The sequence below is a fragment of the Schistosoma haematobium genome, chromosome 1 (assembly GCF_000699445.3).
Source record: "Schistosoma haematobium chromosome 1, whole genome shotgun sequence".
NCBI lineage: Eukaryota > Metazoa > Platyhelminthes > Trematoda > Strigeidida > Schistosomatidae > Schistosoma > Schistosoma haematobium.
Window position 1 is genome coordinate 64416536 of NC_067196.1, and position 17664 is coordinate 64434199.

Consider the following 17664-nt stretch of genomic DNA (forward strand, 5'->3'; position numbering starts at 1 on the left):
GTGTTCTCAACTTTATTCAATTCGTGGTATAGTGAGATGATCAACTAGCAAAATTCATAACGGTTCTTTCACTCATAACACGTTTGATTACGGATGGGATCATAGCTAAGGAAAGACGAAACTTCCCATACCAGGTGCAAATATCTGTTCAGTGGTACCTAGTTTTCAGTTTCACATTAATTATAGAACTTTATGACCAGAAACCAATAACAGGTTAAATTGATCTCTACAAAACTTTTGGAATAAGTTAAAAATGTTGCATTTTTATCATCATCGTTTATACTGGTCAGTTTTGTTTCGTTAAAATATCCATACTTTATTACCTTAGTTTATCAACTGTTTGATAACAAATTGTACATATACATCGGTTAAAATTTAACTACGACCTAAGATTTGCGACAATTTTGTGTAGGGATTCTTAAAACTGTGATTTTATTCTTTTTTTTTTCAAGATCAACAGAAAAATAAATCTGTAATATTAAAATTAATTTATGCTTTGTTTGCATTTTAAATTCACTCTGTATAACATTAAAGGAAATATTTCCTTGAAAAAGCTTGGACCAAATTGTCAGGCAAAACGTTGGATTTACTTTGAATCCTTTCGCTGAGATTTTACAAATACATTCTTCCTCTTTAATGTCTCACATCAACTCGGCGCCCAAATACTGTGAAACTATTCGCTTTGTAAAATTATTATAGATCATATAACGGAATATTAAAGATTGCTTTAGGACACTATGTAGTGTTTTCTTGTAAATTTTTAATCGACGACACGAATATAAATACATCAATAATTTCGGATATTTGATTAACTGAATATGAAAAATACTGATGACAAGTTATGACATGGGACAGCCAAAGGAAATTTCAATGTAAATTTTCAGTAAGAAGATTGGAACATTGTTTATCTAACTGTAGTAAAAAATGAGATACTTGTGATAAAAAATTCAAAAGATTCCAAGTTTTTTTCGGTCATATTGAAGTATGACCGAGACCGTCTAAGGATGGGCAAATTTTCATATAATAGGTGTTTTTAAACACTTTCCAACAAAATATGCTACAATAAAACCACTTATTATTTGAGTAAAAACACATGAACATGTAAAAACCACTTTCATACAACGAAAGATTCATGAGAACGAAGCTATATAACTTCAAATGCTAACGTCAAAATCATGCTATTAGTACTTATAACTGTATACGACTATAACCTGACACTTACCTGTTGATGAAGTTTGATCTGATGAATAATTATTTACATGTTTTACCAGAACAAGTCGAACCTGATCACCAGCTTGTTTTAAAACACGGACTGCTTGTTCATGAGTTACATCAATAAGTGGTATATCATTTACTTGAACAATTCTATCACCAATACGAATTCGACCATCTGTTTCTGCAACACCACCAGGAGTAAGCTAAAACCATTTTAAAAACAAGGAGATATTCAAAAGAAGACATTATAGTTATACACCCAGTACTTGATAAATCATATTCAGATATTCACGTAGCTTTAGTCAGTTATCACAGCTGAACTAATTTCCGATTTGTACATTAATTTAAAAGCTAATCAGATTGTAAATTCTGATAAGAAAATTGAAATGTTTTGATCTATGGATTCTTAAAGAAAATCACATCTGTATTTATTTATAACAAATTTATTTAGATTGAAATCATGTTTCGATCACTACTCATCTGAATTTCAGAGGAACTTTCAGTCAACCTAAATTACTGACATGTCATGAATTTCAGTACTAACAACACATTTCCCTTTAAGAAAAGCTAATAGTGTAGTGAACAAGAACACGAGCGGGGACTATCGAATGTATTTGAACACAAAATTACAGAACATCTCACTAAAATCTGAGAACCATAGAGTAAATAATTAATTTGCAAAATATCAATCCAAAGTTGACTGTTTCTTTTGCAAATATCAGTCCATCGTCTCAGATTTCATTACTTGTGCATTCTAATACCAATTGCTTTCCGTTTCCGTTCTTTCCTTCTCGATCTTCTACTGAAATGCATTCTATTCCTGATCATTATATACTACTTGTGTGGATATAAGTAGGTCACATCACAACAGCAGTTATATACAGCCATGCGTTTTAGAGGCTTCACTTGACAAACAAATCACTGGATATTAAGTTTCTTGATGGTGTTATGGAAGCATCATCTTCAGGAATGAATCTCTATCGAAACCCTGCAAAAATCCAAGAAAGGAAGAACAAGAAGTCAGCAATCAACAACAGACGAACAAGAATAGAGAAAGCCAAGGTGCAAGCTGAATACAGAGACGTAACCAACCAAGTGAAGAAGAGCATTAAGGCTGACAAGCAGAAATACATCGGAAACCTAGCAACGAAGGTAGGAAAAGCTGCAAGAGAAGGAAATATGAAACAACCATATGACACAACGAATAAACTAGCAGGGAAATATAGTAGACCAGAGAGACAGGCCAAGGACAAAGAAGGCAAGCTAATCAGTAAGAATCAAGTATAATGGAACAGATGCGTAGAGTACTTCGAGGACCTTTTGAATAGACCAGCACCACTAAACCCACCGGACATCGAAGCAGCATCTATAGACCTTCCTATACATGTCACTCAACCAACGACCGAAGAAATCAGGATCACCGGTCACCATACAAATCAAGAGCGGGAAAGTAGCAGGATACGACAATATACCAAGCGAAGCACTAATGTCACACACAGAAGTAACTGCAAACATGCCTCACACTCTATTCAGGAACATTTGGGAGGAAGGACAAGTGCTAATGGACTGGAAAGATACCTCATCAAAATACCAAAGAAAGAAGATCTGAGAAAATGTGAAATCTACAGAAGCATCACACTATCAGAACCAGGAAAGATTCTCAAGAGTGTTGCTCAACCTGATGAAAGATTCAATAGGCCTCCAGGTTCGAGATCAACAGACTGCATTCCGTAAGGATCGTTCGTGCATAGATCAAATCGCGACACTCGTTGGACAATCACTTGAGTGGAAATCGTAACCATATATCAACTTCATTGATTATGAAAAAGCATTTGACAGTGTGGATAGGAGAGCATTATAGAATCTTCGATGCTATGGTGTACCTGAGAAAATCTTCAACATCATCCGAAATTCATACAATGGAATACACTGTGAAGTCGTGCATGGAGGACAGCTAACAGACTCATTCCAAGTGTCAGGCAAGGCTGCTTACTCGCAACCTCTCTCTTCCTTATCGTGGTTGACTAGATCATGAAGACCTCCATATATGAAGGGGGAGTATGGAATACAATGGACAGGTTGGATGCAACTAGACGATTTGCACTTCTCAGTTGACGTAGCTCTCCTATCACATACACATCAACAAATGCAAATGAAGACAACTAGTGTGGCGGCAACCTTTGCATCAGTAGGCCTCAACATACACAAGGGATCAAAACAAGATCCTCGAATAAAACACAGTCAATACCAGCGCAATCAGACTTGATGGAGAAGCTCTGGAAGATGTGGGATTTTCCATGTACCTGATCAGCATAATCGATGAACGTGGAGGATCTGATGCAGACGCAAAGGCGAGGATTGACAAAGCAAGGTCTCCACCCTACAGTTGAAGAATGTATGGAACTCAAAACAACTGTCAACCGATATCAAAGTCAGAATCTTCAATACGAACGTCAGGTCAGTTCTACTGTACGGAACTCAAACTTTGTGAACTACCACAACCATCATCATAAAAGTACAGGTATTTATAAACAACGGTCTACGAAAGATACTCACTGTCCGTTGAGCCGATACCATCAGCAACAACCTACTGCGGGAGAAGACAAACCAGCTTCTACTTGAAGAAGAAGAAATTAGGAAAAGACCCTGGAGGTTGATAGGAAATACATTGCGGAACTCACCAAACTGCATCACAAAGCAAGTGCTAACTTGGAATCCTGAAGAGAAAAGGGAAAGTGGAAAGCAGAATAACACCCTACGTCGAGAATCGGAAGCAGACGTGAAAAGGATGAACAGCAACTGGAAGCCACTGGAAAGGATTGTCCAGGACAAAGTTCGATGGATAATGCTGAAGGGCGGTCTATGCTCCTCCACGAAGGATAACGGGCGTAAGTAAGTGGTGGTGCTATGACTGTTCGTCAATTGTTATATCTGAATCGCTTATTACTTATACTTGTAAAACGATGAACCACTCCAATTCCTACGATGTGAAGTAAGAACACCAAGACTGGTACAAATGAAGGTTTATCAACCACACGAGACGACGATCCTAGTCGAAAATACACTGATTTATATATTGATTACACACCTATTTTGACTAATAATTAAGATCAAATGACATATGAAAAATACCCAGAGTTATAACAAATCACTGACTGAGTGTCATGCCGAGCTTAGTACATTTTATTTTAATACAAGAATATCAAATTGAATTAAAACAGAAGTACTGTTGAACAAGAATCACGAATAAAAGAATGTAAGTTTGTTTTCTAATCCCATAGTGTCAGATGGTAACCATATTTACAGATGAAGTAAATATTTGATCTCAAATAAAATGATATTGAAACGATTTATGTGCTATATTATTCATTAAAATAGTACATGACAGAATATGAATAAAATACTATAACTGAAAGTATCCTTGGATCCACTGAGCTCATAGCTATAAATACATTTTAAAAAATTAAAGGCGAATATTTCTAAAACACCATATCCATAAAGTATGTATATATTTATACCGTATTTGGTATAAATTGCACAAAATCTTATGCTCTATGCTTGTTAACAGTTATGATTTTTATTATATATATTATTTGTGTATTATACATCCTACATAACCTAATGATTAATAGGCTAAAATGGTAAACAAACTCAAGCAGTCTGGAAAACACAGATAGTTGGTATTTGGAGAAATCTGAAGATGTCTGAAGCAAATGAATACCAAATATCCTTTTTCTGAAAAGAGTTTTGGTAATCTAGCCATTTGTGTATTCAGCAGGTAGAAATGATATAAAGTCCGTGTATAACAACTGATTTAGATAACAGTAAATACGTCAGTGTGTTATGACTTTATGTCCGGCTAGTTAAAACGTGATTTATCCACCAAATGAGATACGACTATACAATTTTCACATTGTGCTAAACCAAAGACGTTTGACTGGTATGAGCAGCCTAGTGTCCTTATTGGTCCCTTATTCGCCTAGACCGTCCAGTTAAATCAAGAACACCAATACAGCTTCCACCATGCGAATCGAATCAAATCAGTGATTTCAGACACACTGGGTTTTTATGTCAACCAAACAGACCGCAACGCACCATAAAAGAGGAAATAACATTCATACACAATAAAGCCAAAAAGTGACTGTGAACGTAGGAGGCAGTAGTCAATAAACTGAACATAGCTTAAGAACAGTAAATCGCACAATAATAATCTATGGGTCAAAATGAAGCTTATAATATGAATATAAATATACAAAATCTAATTACTGAATAGTTATATCATAAGAATATATAGATAATATTAGTCCATTATAGGTCTCAGAAGTTACTCGTGATTTGATCTTCGCTCGGATATAACACAGTGAACATAACTAGCCAATTAGAAGTGATATTAAAGTATGAAGACAAAATATGGAAAAAACCCGATGAAACTCTAACAACTCAAAGTTCATACTTCACTACACAATTAAAATCATCACACTATACAGATCATTATAAACATTTCAGTTGAGGAACTTTCACTTAAATATTTGGTTGAAGATAATGAAATGGTGCTTCAATGGATCAGACCTACTTGAACGATAATAGTGCATCATTCATGAAAACAAACAACCCAAGTCAAAAGGTCCCGTAAAGAAAAAGAAAAAAGAATCTGATTACTAGAATTAGTTACTGATAAAAAATTTCCTACAACAAAATATGTTCAATATGGCTATTCATGAGGGAATTGATCTAATGAATAAAAATTGTTTAACAGATTACTTTTTAATTTCAGAAAATCTCATATAACTTCTCAAAACTATAAAACAAGGGATAGAGCTTAACTTAGCCATTTTAATCGTGAGAATGAGAATTTATGGCAAAGACACATTTTTAGTACAATGATATAGACACATAAATTCAATGTGTATCGTTTGGCTTCTTGAAATCACCTAATGAACATTGAATTATATAACTATAGAACACTGTTACAATCTTGTTCGTAAATCACAAATTTATCAACCGATAAAGTTTTTCACTTCCACTTATAACACCCAGATATAGAAAATATATAGATGATTCATAATCCAGTTGTAAAACAGTATTCTATATTAAATCAGAAATATTCTAATGTAGAATAGAAGTATATAATATTATTACAAACCTTAGTTACAAAAATTCCTGAGTCACCGTTGATTGTTTCATTTCCAACACCACCAGTTATACTGAATCCTAAACCACTTTTTGTCCCTCTAGTGAGAAATACTTCCACAATTAGCGGACCAGGTTTTGGAGGGGGTGTAGGTCTGGTGCCAAGATTTGTAAATTCGCTAGATTGGACGGATCTTTGAGATTTTGTATTTCCAGTCAACTTTTGTTGGCTAGAGTTTTTACTACTTCCTTGTAGACTATGATGACCACGGCCCAACGATGCACAACCAGCAGTTACGCGTTGCAGCCCACTGCACCAAGAAAAAGCTGGAAATCTGTCAATTGGAAAACACATTACAAAAATTTACATTTTTTCAATAACGAGATATAAAATTACAGCTAATCAGAAAATCAAAGGAAAAATACCACCAAAGTTAAAATCAATCTCTAATAAACAAAAAATCAAATATTTCAATTGCGATGTTAACTACTTTACAGCTTCACATATTCGACATTTGGCTACTGAATTTCAGTTTTTATGGAAAATTAGAACCTAAATCTGGAAAGTTAACACTAAGAAAAGTTAGTCCATAATTTGCAAATATTCAGGACAACCTGGTATAATAATCACACACACTTTTAGATTTTATCTCTGGGTGTCAGAGTATTTTTGTAAATAAATTTGAAAACTTAGTCTTAGATACAAACTATAAATTGTAAACTCCCGTTTAACAAAGAATCTTCCGTTAATTTAACTTGCGTCATAAAAATACTGAAAAAATTACAAAGGTTTTTTATAAAATCCGCCTAAAGTAGTCACCATGAAAATTAAAAAAAAAACTTTGCTTACAAAAATGAAATTTTCAAATGGAGTATAATAAAAAGTTTTCGATGTTTATTTGTATCGATAGTATAAACAATCTGACGACAGGGAAATCTTGAAATTTCACAATAAACAATTAGTTCATGCAACAGAATAATACAACATACACAAACAAACAAAAAGATAGATAGGCAAGACCGAAACACAAATGATCACAGAAATATATATTATCTATATTAATAAAATGTGAAATTATTCAATGAAAGAAGAGAATCAACACATATAGTTCACAAATAAGAATTTGTCAACAGCGATTCGTAATGATAGATGTTGTATTTAAATATTCATAATATGAACATAAAAGTATTTGCACCAACAATAAAATGCATTCATTACCCGAATGAAGCATGATCAAAGTGAATTGCTAATCCTTTTTCAAACATACTTTGTAATAATTCGTTATCTATATGGTTGAAGTGAATTACTTAATTCGTATTTTTTAAAAATGGATGACGTTATCTGTTAGGTAGTACTCACTAATGAATGAATTTAAAAGAAATACTCAATTATATTAGAGATATTAAATAGGATTAGTTTGCTTTCTATCAGCCAATCACATCTGCCATTTAAAAATAAATCGGTATTGAAATAATAAGTGACCTGATAATTTACTTGCCCGGAATTATTAAAGGTTTTAAATGGTTATCGGCATTATCTGTTAAATAAGAAAATGAATAATAATAATAATTCGGAAGGAAAATTGTACTTTGAGTTTGTTGAAGCGTTTACATCAAACAACTAAATAGAATTTATCCTAAAGACGCTTCTATACAAACTAATAATAATGACGACAATAAAGATAATATGAATTACCTAGATGAATAGCCTTGTTAAACTATCGAAACTACTTATTTATAGATGTTTTGGTATTATTCAAAGATTTCAACATAATCCAACATTCCTATGTTACTCATTTTTACCAGAAAATGTTTCATTATTTAATGTACCTTCAATATATGCATAAAGTATCAAAGGTAAAAATGTATCATACGTACAAGTTGACGGAATCTGAAGTGAGTCTCTATAACATCCATAAAATATTAAGTAGAAAAGCAACTGTTAAATACTTAAAAATTAAAACACTTATAAGATGATCAGAATTTTACTGTTATTTATGTACATATTTTATTTATAAATACACAAAACAGAAAAGATTAAAACAAATACTAAGGTAGTAATTTACATTATTGGAATAAGCTTATAAGATAGACTGAATTGTCAAAATTAATAATATCTATTGTTCATTTGAACCAAAATCTTTTTTTTTTTGAAAAAAAAAACAGTGGAACATGATAGATATCTAAAAATAGGCGACAAATTGGACAAATTTTACAGATGACTTCATTTAAACGTATTTTTGTTTTTCCCCGACAAAAGTTGGATAGTGATATAGTTACATTTTATTTTATAACCGACAACTTTCATTTAAAATTCTTTAACTTGTATTGAACTGATAGTCATTAATTATATAACAAAAATAAACTAAACATTGAAATATTTTCATTGATTTAATATGTTCAGTTACAATACTGAACGTGTTCGAGTGAACAACATTTTTTTAAATCGATCGACTCCACAAGTTATAATATCGAAAAAATTTGGCGAAATTCATTTCAAAGACAATTTAAAAAATCAAACATTATTATTAGGATGGTTATTTTCTGTTGTACAGTTTTATGGTTATTTGCTTTACAAACTGATATCGTTTTAAAAAAAAAACGGATAAAGAACCATGTAAAACATTAGATAGTCAGTATTTATTTAACAAAATAACAATTAGAGTGTTGTTTTGTTCAGTCTATGTTTTGATCAGTAAATAAATGATAAATAAATTGTTTGTTAGTACTATAACACAGATAGCTCCATTACACGAACTGGTTTAGGCAAAATAAAAATGCACGACTAAATGAAATCATTTTCGGTTCAACTCGCTATTGATTACAATTAAGCGTTCTCGTTAATGTTGAACAGTACTGTGAAATACATGATAATTATATTAGTTTTTTAACTATCAAATAGGATTTTTAAAACACCTCATTCTTTAGTAAATAATCACTGTGTTCAGTTATCCCTAAGAAATAATTATTTCTCATTAATAATTTAAATGGATAAGGTTGTGCAGATCATCATAAAGTGATAAGAACAGCTAAATTAATTTTAAGTAATATACCTTTTAAAGAAATTGGCTATGCATAGACAAACAGTCAAGGTAGAGGAATATATTATGACTAATTATTAAAGTATAAAAACAATTAGTCTAAAAAAGGAGATGTACTAGCTCTCTGAAGTTTCATCAATGCGTTAAATATGTTACAATATAAAAACTGTTTAGCTGTTAATTGTAAATATGATTGGCTATGGAGCGTGAACTGACAGACACATCATACTGACTACTTAATTTTTGATTTTGTTACTATAGTCTATATCTGCTTTAGACTTAATGAGTATAAACACCCTAAGATTATGTTGAATAAAGTATTGTCTCGTTTGAACCCCAGTTTTCTACTTATAATCGTGCATCCAGTCTGTGTATAGCTTATCGATCGCATATGCAGCCTAGGGGTAGCATAACATCTGTCACCAGTCCTATTATCTTGTAATAATAGTATATCGTAAAAACAAAAAATTAAGGATACATTCATAAGACTACTACTTTTTTAAATAGAAAATAAATCCATCCTGTCTATAACACGAATAATCAAAATTAGAAGTAAATTAATATGAAGTTAATGGTATGTTCATAAATCATTCATCATGTTGATATAAATACATTTTTAGATGTTTTAGGGATGGTAAGTGCAATTCTTAGTTGTTTATTTTTTCATATATCCTGACACTTTTCCACTGAAGCCATTAGCTCAACATACATTTCATTGTTCAATAGCAAGATTTCAGTGACCATTGTTTACACAATCACACCCATATACTAACTAAATTAAACATACAATAATGATAAATCAAAACACTTTATAATCAACCCAACTGAAAATTTCAAATTTGCAGGAAACCATTACAATAAAAACAATAATACTAAGAATGTGAAGTATTTAAAGTATAGAAATATAAATGAACTCAAGTTGTCTGTTCCTATGTAATATGATCCAATACAATTTACGAATATATACATATATATGATTCTCAAGGCGAATAAAACGTTTTAGTAATAAAAAAGTAACTAAGATGTTGAAACACATATTGTTATCAGAATGAATGCTAAAACGGACTTGTCTGCCAACTTTTGCACTCGGCTCTTAAGCGTTCTTGAATCAAATAAATGATCAAGATTCAAGCTGTTCAGCTTTATGTATGTTAAAAAAAATGAGAGGTAATTAAGACGCAAAGTCAGAAAACAAATCATTTCAATGACAAATTAGTTTTACAGATTTGTAAAATTATAAAAACCTTGGTTGAATAATAAAACTCATTGTAGAACAAACTAACCAAAAGTCCCATTATTCTTCTATAAATTCAAACCCACGTATTAAATGAATAAGTTATCATGAAAAATTTACCATTATATTTTTAAATGATTGGCCACAAAGTCTCTAATAAATAAACGAACACTAACTAATTTGACCAAAAGGATGCTTAGCTTTTTTTTTCCGTGTTGCCAGAAACATCTTCGTGATGATTTTTATTATTCACAAAACCATTATCCACTAACAGCTTTGATGTGACTGTTCAGATAAAACCATTATTACAAAACGTGTGATCGTATATACTGAAATATTATAATACCTGTGTAATTACTATTCTAGTGCAAAAACTCTAGAATAATATTCCAACAGACTAGCTATTATGCCAAATAGAAAAAGAAACTCATTCTTTTAAAAGCTATAAGTTATTAATTATTTGAATGTGGGTAAAATCGGACTCAATTTTCATTTATGCTCATTATACAGCAATATAACAAAATAATAACTGAGTATAGGAATAATATGACAATAAATGTGTTTAATGTAAACAGTTAACACCAAATCCTAGGAACTAAATGGTCTGAAATCAAAACACTTGACTGAAAAAACTATCTTACGGAAGATTTTACTCATGAACATTAATTTCAAAGATGTAATTGTAGAGATCTTACGAAACCAAATAATCTAATTTTTGAAGAGAACCTTTTATTCAGTTGAGTTACGAATTGTACTTTCCTGCAAATATCCTACAAAAGAATGTACCAAGGATACACTTTAGGCCACCTCAGTGTTTATCTGTCAGTTTACTTTCTCTTTTGCAGCTTATATATCAGATGTACAAACCATGCACTTTACAAACGCATATCCGAACACTATCCAGAATGGTGAGTATAAATCAGTGAGTAGCTCGACTGTTGAACATGTAGACAATTCCGGTCATCTATCTCCACCAGAATCTTCATTGAGGACAACTCACAAAGTAAAACTAGTCAATTTGAACGGAACCTGAATAAGAAACTAGTGCACAGCGGAGAATATGTTGACTGACTCATGCCTGGTCTTTATGTTCAGATCCGATTTATCCAATCCATTCGATTATTATGTTTCTAACACCTCTTCTTATTTTGCTAGTAACTTGAAATGTATTTGGTTCCTCTTAATTCATCTTCATATATTATTCATGTGGACAGTTATCTTTCACATCTCTGTTCTATATATTATTTTGAAGTGTTTGTTCGTAGTTTCATCCTTCTCATAAACATTAAGTGGATAGTCTTTCATAGCTCATGGCTATATTTTATTTCATTGTTATTACCCTACGGCCACTACGTGACCCTGACCCCTAACTGACTTTTGGTACTTCTGACAATGACGCAATAATCTGTTTATTTCTATCATAAACCACTTTACGTACAAAATAACTAAAAATACGACTTTACAGATCTAGTAAACGATATCACCGAAAGGACTTTCTTTGCTGAAAAGTTAATTTTCTCAGTTCTTAATTGATTCAAATTTCACAAACATTAATGAATATATATCAATTAAACGGGAATAAGCATACTATTGGACTATTTGTTTTTAAAAAAAAGAGTAACTTACCCAGCGCATGCTACCCCGCGTCTAGATAATCTTGAACCAGTACTAGTCTGTCTAATACTAGATTGACTACCTTTTTGATTACATTGTATTGTAGCATTATTGAAATCGTTTGGTGGTTTGTTAACATTACTAGACCTTTGATGCTTTGGTTCAACAATAACTTCAGTCATTGAAGGTGATACATGAACACTGGTTGATTTATGTGGCAATTTGTTTGCTGAATTTGTTGTTGTTGAGTTCAATGTATGCTTGCTATCTCTATGATCAAATAGTGATCCGCTTATCAAACTAGTTGTTGTTACACTTGCACCACATTCAATACTTTTCACTCCTCCTCCACTGCCTGTACTTGCACTAGCTAACGATTCAATATTATGTGCATTTAATGATTGATTTGATAAAGATGGTTGATGGTTTGACGGTTGAACAGTTGTCGGTGACGTTTTCATAATTTGTTTCGTAGGATTTACCAAAGGTTTAGGATGAGAATAGGACGAAGAACAAGACATCAGTGAATATTGTTCAGAAATAGCCAGTTCTGCTTTACGTTCAACTATCTGAAGTGAAATGTGTAAAAAACTTTTACGTAATTACAGCTTAAATGTACGAAAAACGAAATAATTTATCAAATCCAGTTTAACAGTTAAAACGTTCAAAATAAATATATCCAACACATATAAACTCTTACAATTCTTAAAAACATAGTAATATGTTACTTATTATAATTGTTTCGAAATAAAAGGCTTATTTAGAGTTACGATGTTGTGATCATCTAAGTATTTTAGCACAACCTGTCAAGCTGACGTAATTATATGATTAACCAAATTTTTATAATAAAAAATATCATAGTGATAATGAAAGACATTTGGAATATATGAGATTTTACACTTCTAACTAAAAAATAGTAAAGAATTTATAAATAAATTAACGATTAAAGAAATAATAAACTTTTAAATTTTCAATATAAATGAATAACTATTATTTACATAGGCGGGAACAGTTGTATATTTCAAAGCTTATTTGATCTCAAATTCATTTTATCCTGAGAAAATTTTAGTACTGAACAGTACTGAACACCTATTTTTACCTCGGTTAGAAGTCCCCGGAATTAGCTGTTTAAAAGTCCGAACGACAACAAATCTATGAGTAAAATATTGTTTATCGAATGAGTCTGTACTAAATTCATGAGATACAATCTGACTATTGACTTTATTTACTTCATATTTCAGTGCTTTAAAACACATCTGTTATTTGATTGTACTACTTTAGCTTTCGACACTAATTAAATCTAAACATAATTAATATCAGAATGAGTAGAAAATCTAATTTTTCAATTCATTGGGATATTACAAGTACATTAATTTATTTATAACAATATACCCAATGCTCAATTTATTCGAAATTATCAAGTCAAATCATAGTAATGATACCTATAATTCTAAACATGTTTAATATTTATGCCATTATGAGATAATGCAAATCACATTCCAAAACTGATCTCTTTTAACAACCAATATTCGACCTTTCAATCACTAATTTTTGATCACTGAATAGACTATAGGATCTCTTAATCCTATGCTTAAAAATTTACAAAACGATGTCTATCTTCTTTCCATCAATATGCAAAACTACTGAAATAGTTTCGAATATGAGACAACAAATAATAGAATAATTCATTACTGTTATTCGTGTTATGAAAACATTATTTGAATATCCACGTATTTGTAAAATAAAACATGCACACGCACATTACTTAGTCACATTAATCTTTTTTACTACATCTCGAATTGATGTTAGTCTGGATTAAATAAAAATAATGATAGACAAAAATTTACGAAAAATTTAATTTCACAAAGAAAAGTCGTTTGTCACGAGTAAACAGAAACAAGTTTACTATGAAATATCAAACCCAACTATTAATGGAATTCAGGTTAAATAAATTTTGATATTAAAATGAATGATTTTTTTCATATCAGAAGGGTCTTGTGAATATTATAGTAATTTCAATGACTGAGATCATGAGTCAATTTCGTGGATTGGTTGAAGTTAGACATTAACACCGTTGGATGCTGACTCAGTGGTCTAGTGGTTAAGTGCTAGTGCGCGAGACTGATAGATCCTGGGTTCGAATCCTACGAGGCGAGGTCATGGGTGCACACGGCTGAGGAGTCCCACAATAGGACGAAAGGGCTATCTAGTAGTTCCAGGTTTTCCATGGTGGTCTAGCTTCAATTGACTCATGATCTCAACCATTGAAATAATTTTTTTGTTTGTTTTTATAACTGGAATACTGTTGAGAAAAATGATACACTTTTGGATTATAATTTTTATTTAAAATTGTGAACAATTTAAAACAGCTGGAATTATTGAAAATTAACCTTACTGAAATAGTTAAAATATATCTGCTATCCACTTTATATGATAAGAATATTAAAACGTTAAGTAATAGTTAAGATGAAAATGACACTAGTTGTATAATCGGTACTAAATTTCATAAAATATGAAAAATTGTAAAATAAATAAATACAAGTGTTCTATTGCTTATAAACATTTAAGTCATAAAATGGAAGCAAATTAAACCTGAATTTAATGAAACATCTAGGATAGCATTTTAAAGTTTGTCATTTTATAAAAAAAACAATCAGTTTTAAATAGATCAACTTTACTAGTAAATGAGAAAAATTATTCTCCATTACCAATTTAAAAAAATAATAACTAGAATTCAGCATAATAGTCGTTTGATTTAGAAATGATTGATCTCCATCATCCCTATGAAGAAATAATTAATATCCAAAAAGTGATAAAAATGAAATAAAAAGATTCAACTGAAAATTTTTAAAGTCCAAGACAAGATATGAATGATATACCTCTTCACTACTACGATCGACATCATCCTTATGGTTACCAACATTCATTTTTTTAATAGCCTGAAAATCTAAGCTCAAATGTTTTCACTAACTTTAATGGCACATATAAACAGTTAATGACTAATAATAATGATGATACATCATGGTTTGATCTACACCATATTTTTTTAAATTAGCCGACATCACCGGAAAATAGTAGACCGTCCGTTGGTAAACATAAAATATAACTCATATATTTTGTTAAACAAGTTGAAATGCTCAAACAATAATAAAATGAATACCAGCTACACTTAATTTCATCAGAATAACCTTTTAAAATTAACAAAAGAACGTCTTTTATCGTCTTAAGAATGATAGTATGGTTATATATATATATATATATATATATATATATATATATATATATATATATATATATATATATATATATATATATATTTTATTGCACAAATGTGTTTAGTGCTTAATAAATTATCAAAATGAAATTTGACATAAACTCCCCACCGCTTTACGACCAACTAACACCTAACTAACTGCATTCAGTAATTGTAACGGTTTGTATTAGGACACAATCAGTCAATTTGCGGTAACATAAGTATTGTGTTAGATGATATTGAACTTATGCTTAATAAATGACCACTGATTTAAGTGATACAACGGTTGTACCATCAACTTAGTTTATTCTTGTTATTTTCATACAGAGGTTCATCGAGAATTCCATCATAAATGATATTATATGATTATTCTACACTGTTTACATGTTCGAACAATAATAATAATAATATAAAAATTAAGAATTTTTCAAATTACGCACTTTTTAGTTAAAGATATCATGCTCTCATTCTGTCATATAAGTTCACTGTTGAAAGGCATTCTATTCATTTTTACTAAAAACCATATTTTTATTCACTAATCCTACGATACTGTGTATATTTAATATAAAAGCTATTCACTAACTGTAGAAACTTGAAACATTTTTTCACAAGACATAAATTGATTATTTATGAAAGTAATGTTCTAATTAATCGAATAAAGAATTCATATGAATGAAACTGTTGAAAGTTTCTTGATAATTAGGTCAAGAATAATGTTTCACATAACATCGGTTTTTGTTATTTTCTATCAATTGAGGTAAGTTTTATGACGAGCTGACATCGACAGAATAACTAGTAAAACTAAAAAATATGTATACAGTTCTTGTTCGTTGACTTGTGATTCCTCAACAGTGCACACTCACAAAATCACACTGGATCAAACATAGGATTTTATTCTTTTTCACATATTTAGGGATAATTACAGCCTTAAATAGTGGATTAATAGAAATACAAGAGTCAAATACGCAACAGTAACTTGAAAACATCCTTTGCATGGTAAAACCATTGGTTATGTATATTAAAGTGTATAGATTGTAGAATTTTTCTAAATTCACATCAAGTTGAAAATAATATAAGACTGTTGATGCTAGTTTGTCTATCGAATACTTACTATTATTATGGTTGTTATATTAAACAAACCTCATAAACCCAATACGAATAGTAACTTGTTTGTACTTACCCAAATAATAACTGTTCAGTTCAGTATGATTACGAATTATCGAAATAAGATTCATGTAATTGTGTCATGACAATAAAGTAGTCGAATACTGTTTTTACTTATTTTCACAGTTATTGTATCTGTTTCGAAAAGCAATATTTCTTAATCAATCAAATTTCAACTTAAACATTTGAAAATAAAACTTCTGATAATTGAATAATAGTATAGCTAAAACATTAAGCTAATCAGGTTAAAACCATAATGGGTTTTTATAGAAAGTATTTTGTCGATCATCATACGGTTGAATATTTTTGTTTCGGAAATAAACTAACCAAATAACCTCTATTTTCAAAGATGTTATTTATCTTTGATTTATAGAGATGGTTTGAATTTCTATTTGTTTTGCTCACTCAGTCATATTGTGATGATAAAAAAACAATGATAAGTAGAAAAACGTAATGAATAAATATGTGTTAAGGGAAGGGAAACAAAAATAAGTAATTTATTTATCTCACATCACTTTCTATGATTAGTTTCGATATTATTATTATTATTATTATTATTACTATTGGTATTAATAATGATATTACAACAATTATTATTAGTACTGTCAGTCCTAATACTGATACTAAACATTATTTATTTAGAAAACAGTGACAGAATTAATTCCAAAGTCAGAATGAATTAATAAGAAAGAATAATAGTTTAGCGTATAGGGAGATATAAGTCACAATAGATTATACTAACGATCAATTTCTAATTTAATGAAAATTCAACCGATGCACTGTGTCAGACCGAAAACAATCCATTAGAAAAACCATGAGAGGAGAAAACAACAGAAGAGTTTTCTAACATTAACAGCTAAATGTATATAGTGTTATTTTACTACTGACTCTAAGACTTACTTACTTACTTACTTACTTATGCCTGTTACTCCTAATGGAGCATAGGTCGCCGATCAGCATTCTCCAACCCACTCTGTCCTGGGCCTTCCTTTCTAGTTCCATCCAATTCTTGT

At 30.6% G+C, this 17664-nt stretch overlaps 1 protein-coding gene across 1 annotated transcript in view; it reads right to left on the bottom strand.

The window, feature by feature from the left end:
* MS3_00001857 (uncharacterized protein) overlaps nt 1-17664 on the bottom strand; it is a gene marked incomplete at its 3' end in the record, with an annotated part of 81075 nt that overhangs the window by 27890 nt on the left and 35521 nt on the right. Inside the window, exons 6-8 of the mRNA XM_012939553.3 lie at nt 12247-12803; nt 6359-6680; nt 1223-1418 (exon numbers count right to left, since the gene is read on the bottom strand). Of these exons, the coding sequence (XP_012795007.1) occupies nt 1223-1418; nt 6359-6680; nt 12247-12803 (1075 nt within the window). The remainder of the gene's footprint in view (nt 1-1222; nt 1419-6358; nt 6681-12246; nt 12804-17664) is intronic.